The following is a 14,467-nucleotide window of genomic DNA, read 5'->3' on the forward strand; positions in this document are numbered from 1 at the left end:
AACTCCTGTCAAATTGAAGACTTTTGTCTCATCTTCATTACTGATTTCAGCACTGCTCTGTTTTTACTTTAGCTCAAAAAAAGTGAAACTTAAAATGCATGCTTTGTATTTATGTACAAGCAAGTGCTATCTGTATACATACACCTGTATAAAAGATTTATATTGTTATAATAATACAGTCTCATGTAAATTATCTCTTATATAGTAAGAATTATAATATACTTGCTTCTCTCACATATACAAAGGGAGTGATACCAAGATATTGAGATATTCGACACATAAAATACAGACAATAATGTCATTGTTACTGGAGTTTATTCTACATTCCATTTTCCTCACTATTTTGCAGTGGTACAATGGTAGTGGTGAGGAATGTAAAATGAGTGAAAAGTTTCCCTGACCTCTTCAAAGTGATGACTGCAATCCATTTGCCACCAATTCACTTTTATTAATTTTTCCCATCCTATTTAATTGGTTTAGCCAATATTATCACATGTATTGACAATTTGTGGACTACTCATTCAAGGGCTTTTGGAATTTGATGCAATTTATATTCATTTTGTAATTTTAACTTCCCTGAATTTTTTAGCATGATTCAAAAGAAATGCAGCCTTCCAACTTTACTCTGAGGTAATTTAGGAATCTGGCTGTATTTGAATGTTTCAACTTAAAAACTAATTTCACAGCTTATAATAATTGCATTTACTATACTCAAGGCACGACAGGGAAGTGCAGTAGTCGCATAATGTTGTTATAAAGATCTAAGAGCAGAGATAAACTCCATGACACTGTATGTACTTCCTGTACACACACATGTAAAACTATATCTAGTACTAGACACTAACAGTTATTTGGTCTTCCTAACAGATACAAGATCTGCTAAGGGATCTGAATATGGTTAACCTATATATTTATCCAAGGAAGAGGAAATACAGAACAGAGATAGAACAATAAAGGAAAAGAACAACATTCTTTAATCTCTCTTTCCCAAAACTGCTTTTACTTATTTTTCTGCTGGCTCTGCTACTGATCCATATGTCAAAATATGAAAGAAAGTTTGTTGCATCTATAAAGATTGCATTTAAATGGTAATTTATTTTGTTACTCCTCAAAGATACACTATAAAACTCAGAAACTACATTTAGATCAAAATTTAAATGACAGTGCTCTAAATAACATTTTTTGAAACAGTTGTACATAGTGCATACTTATTAACATGTATGCTGGGAGCAGCAACTGAAGTAATTGTCTTACTAGACATTTTTTTTATAATGAAGTTGTCCAACTGTGTACTTCCAAATCTGTATCACTGAAAGCATTTCTTTGGAGTAAATACTTCTGCACACATTACACAGCTTCTATTAACCCTGAAACCACTTATAAGCTCTCCTAATTCTGTGTACCCTGTCTGACAGTTGCATGACTGTTTTGATTTTCCAGAAATTCTCTTCACAGATATGACAAAAAAAGCAAAAAATAAATATTTTTGGTTTATATGTGTATTTTTTTTATCTTACGGCACTGGAGTTAAAAATCTGAAAAATAGATTCCTGAAAAATGGAAGGGGGGGAAAAAGCCAATGGAACAAAAGTGAAGATGAGATCCCACCTACCATCTGTAAATCTTTGGCTTTGGTGAAAGTCTGAAGAGTTTCTGTTCTGGGAATATCAACTCTGCTGACTACACCCCTCAGTACTACATAGCACCATAAAAGCACCAAGCAACTCCACTGTCCTGACAGTATACTCCAATCTTAAGGCAGTCAAAAATCACACACTACTGAACTTGGTAATTGCAGATGGCCAGGAAGATGCAAAGCTGTCTCAAATAACATGTGCTATTCAGAACATTCCCTACCGCTTATAACAACAAATTCTAATGTGCTTGAATAGAACTCAAGAATTTCTATCAGTCCAAATATCTCTATCACTGTTTGACTTAGTGCTACACAGAATATTGTTTAAACACATTACAAACTAACTACTTAGTCCCACCCCTCCCCCTTGTCCCCAGAAGGAGGAAGCTTTCAATGTGAAGCAGAGACCTTCAGTATAAGCACAACAATCCTGTTCCTATCAACACAATGCCATCATCTGCCATTTAGTCACCAAACCCTGCCCCACAAAAAAATAGTACTAACCCAGCCTTTCTTGAAGCTTCACATATGTACTAATTATAATCCTTTCCCACAGCTACTTTTGTAGCATTTACCCTATTATCAAGTAGCATGAGACATTTATTTCACTGACAGAGCATAAAGGTGTTCACTCAAAGGCCTTCACCTTTACGTTTCTCCCAAAACATGGAAAATCTTATTGCCACATTAACAAAACAAACAAACAAAAAAAAGTTGCTTACACCTGTACTACAAGATCAAAATTAATGAAAAAAGGTTAAATATGGGCTCAGAAAATATCAAAGAAAGAATTTTACTTGGCTCAGTCCAATCTATTCAACCAAGTAGCACACAACAGCTTCTAGACAAAAATTTCACCATGGTCAATGGTTAGCATATTAGAGACAAAGAGCTGACCATCCAGATTTTGCCATGCCTTTTCATCCAGGTGTATGAAATGGCATGGCAAAAAAAAAAAAAAAAGTAAGGAGTTAAAAAGCTAAACAAAACACACAGTAAACAGGTGACAGTCTTCTCAGCACTCTGGCTGTGCCAGTCATTGCTCATTCTGGGTCACAGTGCTCTTAATCTTAACATTCTTCCTAAAAGCAAACTGATAAATCAGCAGAACACTGAATTAGATGTATACTACTTTTCCCACATTAAGCAAGTGGGAGAGAGGAAAAAGAAAAAAACCCACAGAAACAAAATCAAGGTAAGCACATTAACAGTGGGCTTCTTTGTGCAAAATGCAGCCAGCACTTGGAAGTGTGTTTTTCTGTGTTAAGAAAAGATTTTTGGTGTGTCATTGCTGTCTGCCACTCCCACAAAACACTTCCTGAGTTTATGAGCACTCACTCAGAGCTCCAGTCAAGACTTGTTCATTCATCACTGCCAGCTACATATCCTACAGACCAAACTTCCCCCTCACAAATGTGTTAGCTCAAAGCAACCTAGACACATGCACAAGCACAAAAATGTTGCTGATCATAGCATTTGGTTTATTCTTAAAATTCAGCTGGGGCCCATGGATGCAGTGGCATTCAGAATTAATTTAAACTTATTAGCATATTCTCATGATTTAAAAATATCAACAAGTAAAAAGCTGGGATATAGGTTATAAAGAAAAATTGTATTTTCAGTCACTTTGAAAACTAACTTGCTGTTAGAGCCCACATGAAGGGTCAAGCTTTCAGGTTGAAGATTTGTCTTCACCTAAACGCAAGATAACAGGAGTTCTTTCTATCAAAAGGTACTTGGTATTATACCAATCATGCACTATAGAAAGCTGTGTCTAATAAACACTAGAGTAAGAGAAGCTGGGATATAGAGCAGAACTACTGACAATTCACATCCTAAAACAAGGGGGAAGGAAAAAAGGTATCGCAATTGATTTAAATCCTGTGGAGGAGTCACAAACATCCAAAGACCATGATTTCACCATGCACAGCCATGTATAAGGAAATTTCCTTCTTTCAAAGTAGAGCTTCAAGTACTTTGTAAACCAACAGACCAGTATCTACTATGACCACACAGCTACTTCACATCACATGAATCTGAATCAAAGCACAGCAATGTGGAACTGGGTCAACTTGAATATTTAAATCATACTATTGAATGTCTTCCCATTGTTTCTTCTGCGTTTCCAAATAAAATCTTTCAGGTTAAACTATGAATATTTAAATGATAATGCAGGGAGTAAGATGCACTTATTCACCTTAAGGGGGGGAAACCACCCAGCAAAAAGGTGCACACTAAAGAACATGTATTGTTTAATGGAGTGTGCATATCTATTTACATAATGTATCTTCCAGAAGACAACACATTCCAAAGAGGCAATGCCTGCTGCAGCAGTTGCTCCCCACATCCCACCTGTGGAATGGAGTTGTGGCATTGCCTATAAAGAATCATGTCTCACATTTCTGCACACACCCACTGCCAGATGGGAATGACTGATGACAAATGACCTTGACTAAGGATGTACCAACACTCTGCAAGCAGCAAGTGCTGGACAGACCTTGTTGGCAAGCTGGCTCACCCTCTGCTAAGTACCCTGTTTATCAAACTGAGCTTTCTTTAGAGTCCACCAGAATGACAGCAGTGTCCTGAACACTACTACTGAGGCTTCCTCAGGCAGTTGCTTTGGAAAGGACACATGGAAGAGAGTTCTGAAATACAAAGGCTAAAAGAAAGCACACACCATAAATGAATGCATAGAGCTGAGGGTCTGGTTTGGTCATCCCCTTCATGTTTGTTCTTTGGGGGAAAAAATCCTAGAAAAATGACAAGATAATCTCATTCTGCATTTGTAATGCTTCAGTACCAGGCACAATAAAACCTTAGCCAATACTTCTGAAATACCTCTAAGTATATACATACAATATACACTCTGCTATGAATTTGGTACGAAAAGTTTTATGATGTGTCACTTGAGAAAAACTTGACTGTGCCATCAACATCAGGGAAATAATAAAAAAATTTAGCTGACCAGCTTTGCATATGCTATTTATGATTAACCATTGAATCTCACTGAAAAATGTAACAAGGTTGAAAAATAATGTTCACCAGAAAAATTTAAGATGAAGACATCCCTAAGAAAAAAGGATGCATAGCTGAAAGTAACAAAGAAACACACAAAAATTTACAGGTAAAAGTTTTCCACAGAAGTTCAAATATGTCTAACCATCAAAGAACAGGAAACAGGAACCTGATGATGCTGAAGAGAGAACTTGAAACTATGATACCCTTAAACAAAGTCTAACAGTAGGAAATTGTATTTCAGAAATTAAAAATACACCATGACTTGAACAAACATTTGATGTTTTTGTTATTGTTGGTATCTTCAAAATAACAGCATTAAAAGGAATTCTTCTGAATCACTACTACTTCTGCATTTTGACAGAATAACATTTAAATACATACATATATACATATATATGTATGCATACAAATATCACTGTATAGAGATGAGAAAAAAGAATCTCCCTATTCTCTCTAAAACTGTACTTTCCTGGACAACAGGACAAAGTCTGTGTTATTTCCCATCTGTTCCTGATTTTGGATGGAATGGGGAAATGTAAACATTTAAACACTTCTACAATACATCTAGCTATAGCTCTAGTTCTGTACATGTCAAAGTTTGAAAGTATATGAAAAAATATATGAAAAAACATATACCAAACAATTTTTATTTATATACCTAAATTCAATACAGCAATAAATGCTCTGAAAATAAGTAGCTCAAGTTTTTACAGTTCAAAGACAACTGGTTCACTGTAATAGCTACCTACTAAACATGAAATATAGCACTTTTACACTGCATAATTTAGTCTGTATTTAGACACAATGTAGTCATGTAGTCAAAGGCTAAATGGTAGAATGATACCAATCTTGGTCAAGCCACTCTTCTGAAATTATATGCTTCTAACTAACCACCTTCCATATTATTAAGTTTATTTATATGAGCAGTATGCTGCTCATATTTCCAAAATAATTGTAGAGAACATGAATCATCACAGGTCTTAGAAAGAGCTTGGAGACAACAGAGCAGCAATAATACAAAACTGTGACGAAATTAAAGCTCAAGTGCAGGGAACATATGAATTAACAAGTGTGTTAAGAAGAGAAGGTACATTATCTACTGCATTGATTCCTACATAAATTATACCTGTGCCCCAGAATACTTAGGCATCTCTTTTTCTTCTATTTTCTCTTGTGATTTCACATCCCATTTTCCAAAATATTGTTAATATCTGTGCTACAAGACAGTGACTGCACTCTGTAACCACACTTGCCTCTTAAGGCATCTCTAGCTGGGTACTACTCCAGAAACTGCCTCATATGAAACTAATTTACTGTGTCCCACTCTCCTTCCACCACTCCCAGAATTCTGACATTGGGAACATGCTTCAGACCAGGTGCATACATCATTTGGTCTACCAGGAGCAAGTCAAGAAAACTTACAACTTAAAAAGTACTAAAAATTCACAACTGCAAGCAGTGGTATATTTTAGAGTGCTCATGAGAAGGCTACTGTGAATCTGTGGCACTCATGCTTGGTCTAAAGGAATTCATCAGCCAGGAGAATGGCACTCCCCTTGAACTTGCTCTAGGCAACACATCAGTCTCCTAGTGACTTTGCAAAGGCATATTTTAGAAGACTTTTACACATTTCAACTGAATTATCTCCAAAGTAAGAGCTATGTTACCTAGTGGGAGCAATTACCCCAAAAAGTCTTGAAACTTCCTATTTTAAATTTAAGATCCAGGTACCTTTATCTAGACTAATTTTATTTCATTTTGAAAAGTATACAGCCTATTTTTCACAACAATGTTTTAAGTTCAGCAGAATTAAAGCATCAATTTGTCCTTTAAGTCTAAAGTTATTTTAACTGAGAAAAGTTCAGGAATTTTTGATGACTTTTTTCATCAGTATTGTTGATAGACACTAGATTTTGTCAAACTACTTGCACAATAGTAAGGGAAGGATAACAAACTCTATTTTTAAATTATGAATAAGAAGAGCTGTACTTAAAACAACAAAATCTGAGTTATGTAAACTGTTGCACCAAATTCTTGCAATTCTTGAGTTCTCTTTCTCCTTTTTCCCTCACCTTCTTGAAAAAAGCCTCAGTCCAATAAGATATTATGATAAAATCCAAAAAATAATTAACGAAGATACATGGTAAGAATGGAAGAACTATTGAACTATTTAAGTTTGGAGACTTGCCAGGGATTAGAAACATCTCTATTCAAACCTTCCTCAGATAAAACTTCTAGTCAGCCTTTCTATTATTAGTGTCTCACTGTCTCAGATCCTGCAACCTCTAGAATGGGGATGACAGCAATTTTCAATTCTACAGCAGCTGTTGTGAAAAAAGGACATTACACATTTTCAAATGTTCATATGCCATGTTAATAGGGCTACACTAAAAATGAGAATAATTACTATATAAAACCACCAAAGTCAAAGGCCTTGAAGAAAATACCTCTCAAAAGTACAGTAGATAGTTTGATATGCAAACATCCTCACAAGTTAATCTGATTTTTTTCAGGTATTTTTTTCAGGTATTTTCTGACTCCTCAGACTGGCAGTTTTGTACACTTACACTATGCTAACTGCACAGAAGGGGAAATATAGAAATCTTTGTTACCACATTGCAAACTAGTAGCCTATATTAAATATTTCCAAACCAGTAAATCTCAGAAGTTAAACTTTCTTTGCAAAATTTCCACTAAGGCCCTGAGAAAGCTGAGTTTTTAAAAAAGCTCAAAAAAACCCCAACCCAAACAACAAAAGTAGTCATTGCCTGAGACACTGCCTCAGTATGAAAGTGTTTTTAACCACAAGTCTTACTGCAACTAAAAGAACCAAAACTGCTTTAAGGCTTTGTAAGTCTCTTATGTACCGCTACGATTACTTTAAATACATTACAAACTACACGTTTCTCCGTACACGCGGCGCCAAGAAACAATGGGGCTCAGCTGCCCAAGTGTGCGCCTAGCCCGGCCAGCTGCGGGGACAGGTGTGCCCCGTGCTGCCGGCGGCACGCCCGGCGCAGACGCTCGGCCGGGCTGTCCGCCCCTCGCGGGACGCGCTCGCTCGCTCGCAGGGGCTGCGCCTCAGCGAGAGCAGCGCTCGGCTTTGTCTCGGCAGGCACAGCCCGGTCAGCGCTCTCGGCTTTGTCTCGGCAGGCAGAGCCCGGTCAGCGCTCTCCGCTTTGTCTCGGCAGGCACAGCCCGGTCAGCGCTCTCCGCTTTGTCTCGGAAGGCAGAGCCCGGTCAGCGCTCTCGGCTTTGTCTCGGAAGGCACAGCCGGCGGCTGCCGAGCGCTGTCCCGCCCGCGCTCCCCGCTCCGAGCGCCCTGCCGGCCCCGCGTGGGATCGGGCCCCGCTCCGCCCGCCGGACTCTGATCCGCGGAGGCGCCGCACAGGCGCCCGAGGGCAGGAAGCGCTCACTGCGCCGGAGCTCTCCGGATGCTCACCGAGCCCCGGGGCAGCGCCGGCCGCAAGCCGCCCCCGCCGGCTCCCGCGCCGCGGCACCGGGACGCGGCTGCCGCCCTTCCCCCGCCGCCGAGGGCCGGCGCCTCTCGGGCGGCCCCGGCCCGCCCCAGGCCGCGGCAGGTGCGCCCCGGCCCCCGCCCGCCCCACTCACCGCCGGCGCGGCGCGGCGGGCGGGGGTCGCGCCAGGCCAGCCGCCCCCGCTCCTCGTCTAAGGTGACCTCCCAGGAGCGCCGCCCCAGCCCCAGCGAGGACACGAGCCGGGGCCGGCGGCCGCCGGGGAGCCGCTCCATGGCCGCCGAGAGCCCGGCCCGCCGCAGCCGCTACCGCATGGCCCGGCGGAGCAGGCGGGCGCCGCGGGGGAGCCCAGCAGCTGCGAGCGGCGCCCCCGGCCCGCCGCTGCCCCGGCTGGCCCGGCGGGGCGGGCCCGGCGTCAGCGCTACGCCAGCGCTGCGGGGCGGGGCCGCGGCCCCCGAGCGGCGGCGGCTCCGGGCCGGGGCCGGGGCCGCGGCAGCGGGCGCGCCTTGTGTCTCGGCCTGCTGGCGACACACGTGCCCTGCGGCCCGCGGCAGAGGCACCAGCTCCGGCCTGAGACACCCCGGCGGACAGCGTAACAGGCTTGGATTGCTTTTGTGGGCTTTTCTGCGGGACGACGAAGCACCTATGTCAGTGATGATAGATTCTTCCCTCTTTCCCTTTAGACCGTGAAAATGCAATGAGTACATACAAATGTCTAGTGATACAAACTTCTCCATCTAACTTCACCTCGCTTTACGTAAAAACATTTTTGGGTTTGCCTTAAATATAGAGAGAGTAATTTACTATAACTGAGCTCTTAATTCTTTGCTGCCTTCCCTCCTCGGTGTTGCTGAAGTGTATAGCCATCATCATCCTACTAAAATACAGGCCAGACAGAGCAGCAGTACCCACCTCCAACCTTCCTCCAAATCTGCATGCTTCCTACAGAGTTCAGTAGAAAATGCCTCTGGTCTTGTTCTTACCGGGGTCCTGCCCAGGACCAGCACTCCAGCTGGCTTTGCTCAGGCTGAAAAAGCTTCTGCGCTTTAGCTCTGCTCTGAACCTTATAATATATGCAAATTTCACTCACATTTTACAAGAGGAAATGACTTTGCACATTTACAAGTGGGAATAGAGCAAGGGGGAATAACTTTAAATTGAAAGAGGGTAGGTTTAGATTAGATATTATGAAGAAATTACTTACTGTGGGGATGGTGAGACATTGCAGTATGCTGCCAGGAGAAGCTGTGGATGCCCAACCCTGGAAGTATTCAAGGCCAAGTTGGATGGGGTACTGAATAACCCCATTTAGTGAAAGGTGTCCCTGCCCATGGCTGGTGGGTTGGATATAGGTGATTTTAAGGTCCCGTCCAACCTATTCCATTCTGTGATTCTATGATTTCATCTTCTGAAAACAAATGAGCTAGGCACTGTCATCCAAGTTACGTGTTGAAGATAGACTTCCTGTACAAAAAATACTAGTTGTCATCTATCACAGTCATTCCAATAGTCTTTCCTCTGGCCTTAAAAGACATGATATTACCTTTATTAGTGAACAAACCTAGGTATGCCACACTTCCACACTTTGTCGCTTTTGTTCTTTACATTTTTTAATGCCTCTCCACAAGCACCTGTAGAGCTCTTTATACTAAGACTTAAAGTTTATTGCAAAAATCCATTGTGAACAATAGTCTGCCAAGTGCAGTTCTGAGCAGTCATTAATATCTCATTGGTTCCTTGTATTTTGCCATCTACGTCATCTCTTATCATCCATCTTGCACTTGGATGGTGTTGTGGGTTGACCCTGTCTGGATGCCAGGCATCCACAAAAGCCTATTGCTCCCCTTTGTAGCTGAAAAGGGAGAGAAAATGTAACAAAGTGATCATGACTGAGATAAGGACATAGAGATATCACTCACCAACTACTGTCACAGGCAAAACACACTCAAATTAGAGATAATAATTGAATTTGTTATGAAGAAGATTAGAGCAGGATAATGTGAAATAAAGTAAGACCTTACACCCCTCCCTCCTGCCCCTGCAGAGGCAGGGAAATGGGGCATGGGGGTTACTCAGTCCATCACACATTGCTTCTGCCACTGCAGGCAGAGGAGTCTTTCCCTGTTCCAACACAGGCTCCCTCCCACAGGAGGCTTTTGCTGTTGAACACTTCAGACATGCTCTAAAATTGAATGGATCACTAATTCAAAACTGTTATCTTAATAATATTACACAGAGATACTTATTTATAATTTCTCCAGTGGGCGAAGTAGATTTAATCTTTTATAGCCTACAGTCACCAGAATCAATATTCTTATACTGTGATCCATGTTAGCTGAAGAAATAAAATGTTCATTCTTTTTACCATTCCTGCCTATGATGGTTTCCTTTTATTCTTATTAATTTGAAAAATCCATTTTTTTACTTAAGGCTAAAATCTTGAACTGTAAAATACAGAACTGATAAAATATTCTCTGGTCTGTTAGAAGCCTACTAAAGTGTAGGCACCACTAGCAGGATTGGCATCCACATTTCTTACTTGTTTAGATAAGAAGAAGCCACTTCTTTCTTCTTTGCACACTGTTGTAGTTTTTTGTTTACAGAATCACAGAATGGATGAGATTGCGAAAGATGACAGTGGTCTGGTTCAACCTTCCTACTCAGTCAGGGCCATCCTAGAGCACATTGCAGAGAATTGCACCAAGATGGTTCTTGGTGGTGATGGTTCTGATGAGGGAGGCTCCACAACCTCTCTGGCCACCTTTTACAGTCCATGGTCAGCTTGACAGTAAAGTTCTTCCTCATGTTCAGGTGGAACTACTTCTGCATCAGTTTCTGCCTGTTGGCTCTTGTCCTATTGCTTGGCATCACTGAGCATAGCCTGGCTCCATCCTCTTGACACCCACCCTTCAGACACTTATATACATCAATGAGGTCTGCTCTTGTTCTTGTCTTCTCAAGACTGAAAAGCCTCATGTTCTCAGCCTTTTCTCATAAGAGAGAGTCTCCAGTCCCTTAATCATCTTTGTTGCCCTCCACTTGGCCTGCTCCAGGAGCAATATGTCTCTCTTGTGTTGAGGAGCCCAAGATTTGGGATACTTCATGCTGCTACAGGAATGTCTTGTAGGAATTCCTACCTTTGCTTTGTTGGGTCTGCTCTGGTACTCTCTGGTAGATCCCTGAATATCAACATGTGCATCTGTCTCTAAAAGTAAAGGTCAAATTTGAGCCAACACATTTTTATTTTCAATCTGTTTTAGTACTTTATGTTTTTCTTCCCTGATTGTAACAGAGAAATAATTTCTAAAGGATGACTGATTTAGTAGACTAAAGTACACACATCAATTATTGTTTTACTACTTATTACCTAAGCCTGTAATTACCACTAAGGGGACATTACTGTGGATGCAGTGATGCCAGTAAATTGCAGGATTTATTGCCTTGGTGGTAAAGATATCCCATCACAGGGCTACACCCTGAGAAATGGCATAGTTGTAAAAATTATTCACAGGTCTAAAGAGGCCACAGGAGAGGTTGCAATTGTAGTTAACTTGGGAATAATAATACATTATGTAATGAGTACAATTCACAATGTCAAATGGGAAGACTGTAGGAAGGTAACACAACTTACAAAGTTTATTGCTATGATCCATTTACTACCTATCTAGAAAACAACACAGTGTTTAAAGCCAAATTTCTTTTCTCAGTGTCTGAGTTTAGAGCAGGTAATTAATCTCAAATGACACCAAGTTAAGTGGTGCAGCTGTTACTCCTGAGGGAAAGGGTGCCATCCAGTGGGATCTTGACAGCCTTGAAGAGAGGGCCCTTGCAAACCTCAGTAAGTTCAACATGGGAAGGTGCAAGGTCCCACACCTGGGTCAGGGTAATCACCAGTATCAATATGGGATAGGAGATTAAAGCATTGAGAGCAGCCCTGAGGATAAGGATTTGGGGGTGCTGGTGGATGAAAAATTGAACATGACCTGGCAATGTGTTCTTGCAGCCCAGAATGCCAACTGTATCCTGGGCTAAGTCAAAAGAAGTGTGGCCAGCCTGCCTCACCCTGGAAGATATTTCTCTCCCCATTTACTCTGCTCTTGTGAGACCCACCTGGCATGGTGAGACACTGGAACAGGTTGTTCAGAGTAGTTGGGGATGCTCCATTCCTAGAAGTGTTTGAGGCCCAGGTTGGATGGGGCTTTGAGCATCCTGGTGTAGTGGAAGGTGTCCCTGTCCATAGCAGGAAATCATTCTATGACTCTGAGATCTTTATAGAAAGTACTTAACTCTAGGGACTCTGTAATACTGAACAGGATCATTACACGATAATGTAGGCAGTCAATTAAGAAACTCTTCTAAGCAGGTACATCTATTTAATCAACAGCAGCAGAGACATATTCTTCAGCATGACCTGCATTACCAAAATATTGATTTAAATAATTACAAACTCCAGCTATCACTCTTCCAAATCTCTTGCATTTGTGCTTCTCCATTAGGATCCTGCAACTAATTTATTTTCCATAGTGAAACTCAAGCATGCCCTTGTATTATTTTGGCAGAGGTAAAAAGTACTGTGCATCCAATCTTATCTAAGAGCATGAGTCTAAAGTGAAAAAGATCTCAACAACAGTGAAAGCTGGATAATTCTCATATAAATATGCTGAAGAACAAAGAAGAATCATATTCCACCAAAATTGGCCACTCTACTCAGTTATGTGTTGGAATTCTAGAGGGAATCACAGATTTGTAGCAGGAGCTCTGAAAAAGACAGCTAGTCACAGACATGTAAGGGAGCCCTTCAGCTGCTATTCCCACTGCTTCCAAAGGGGGATGGTTGCAGGCTCAAGGACTCCTCCATATCCCAAGGAATGTCTGCAATTATGCTCAATTCTGCTGAAGGAAGAGAAGGAAGTTCAACATCAGTGAAGTTGTTCCTAATATTGTTCCTTGAATATGTATGTGAGAGTCAGCTGTGGTCTTGTCCAAATGAGAACTAGTGCAGAAGTGAAATTTTAATCTCATTGTTCAAGAATTTAAAACTGGAACCAAAATCAGTAAGGATTTTACTTTTTCATATTTTTTTTAAGTGCCCACAAGTAACTATGAGGTATTTCTTTTCTTCCAAAGAAAAATACCCCAAGAAAGATTTTAAAAGGCTGCTTCGGAATCATAAAAAATTTTTATCTCAGTTCATGTCAGGTAAACTGAAGTACTTACACATAAATCAAATTCTATTCTCAATTATACACATAAGTCACATTAGAACAGTGTACATACACCTAGAGGTCAAATTTGGCAATTGAAATACTTTTGGAAAATGAAAACTAGTTAACAAAGTTAGTAAAACAGAGGAAAAGAATTCATTTTAAATATCAAAATCCTGACTAATTTTCTAATTCCTTTTCTACTTATCAGCAAACAAAGACTAAAGCATGAGTTCTGCATTTTTGCTGATGGAAAAAATGACATAATCTTCTCTAGAATAATACCTGAGCTATTTTAAAGCTCTTCCACAATTTTATCATAAAAGTTTAAATTGCATTTATTGTTGGAAATCATCTGGAAAAAAAAAGAGCAATTCTAAAGGCTTGTTAAAAAGGATGATTGCAGCCCTTTATTCACTGGAGCCAAAAGGTAATTGAGAGAAAGTTGTTGATATACAGCAGGATGTGGGAAGAGATCCAGAAGGTACTTTGTTTCCTTAGGAAGGGAAATGTTACACGCTGTTCCATGGAAATTTACAGAATCCTTCCTTTCTTCCAAAGCTCCAACCTCCCTGAATATTCTCTGCATAAGCTGTCTATCACTGTGAAAAAATACTAAATATTATTTGTTTCAAGCTGCTGTAGCTGTGACTCCCACCTACGGATATACACAGAAATATTGATTTGAGTTTCTTTGTTAAGTTCCTTATTTCTATTTTAATTATTAGTCTCAACCAAAGTCCCAGAAGGGCTGTAAGAACCCCCTCCCCCTCAACTAACTGCATCCTTTTAAAAAACAATGACATCTAAAGGTCCCTGTCTGCCAGAATGATGATGTTCTTTGGCAGTGTCAGACCAACCTTCCAGCACCTAGAGGAGTCCTACAAGAAGGCTGGGGAGGGACTTTTTACAGTAGCATGGAGTGATATGAATATGGGGAATGATTTTAAAGTAAAAGATAGTAGGTTTAGATTGGATACTAGAAATTCTCTGCTGTGAGGGTGGTGAGGCACTGGCAATGGTTGCCCAGAGAAGCTGTGGATGTCCCCTCCCTGGAAGTGTTCAAGGCCAGCTTGGCTGGGGCCCTGAGCAACCTGGTCTAGTGAAAGGTGTCTCTGCCCAAGGCAGAG

At 40.9% G+C, this 14,467-nt stretch overlaps 1 protein-coding gene across 1 annotated transcript in view; it reads right to left on the minus strand.

Moving 5' to 3' along the window:
* Positions 1-8,423, minus strand: part of CERK (ceramide kinase) — a 43,032-nt gene extending 34,609 nt beyond the window's left edge. Inside the window, exon 1 of the mRNA XM_021524819.2 lies at positions 8,270-8,423. Coding sequence (XP_021380494.1) covers positions 8,270-8,408 — 139 coding nt within the window. The 5' untranslated portion in view covers positions 8,409-8,423. The remainder of the gene's footprint in view (positions 1-8,269) is intronic.
* Positions 8,424-14,467: the final 6,044 nt, after the last annotated feature.

Source organism: Lonchura striata, chromosome 5, assembly GCF_046129695.1.
Source record: "Lonchura striata isolate bLonStr1 chromosome 5, bLonStr1.mat, whole genome shotgun sequence".
NCBI lineage: Eukaryota > Metazoa > Chordata > Aves > Passeriformes > Estrildidae > Lonchura > Lonchura striata.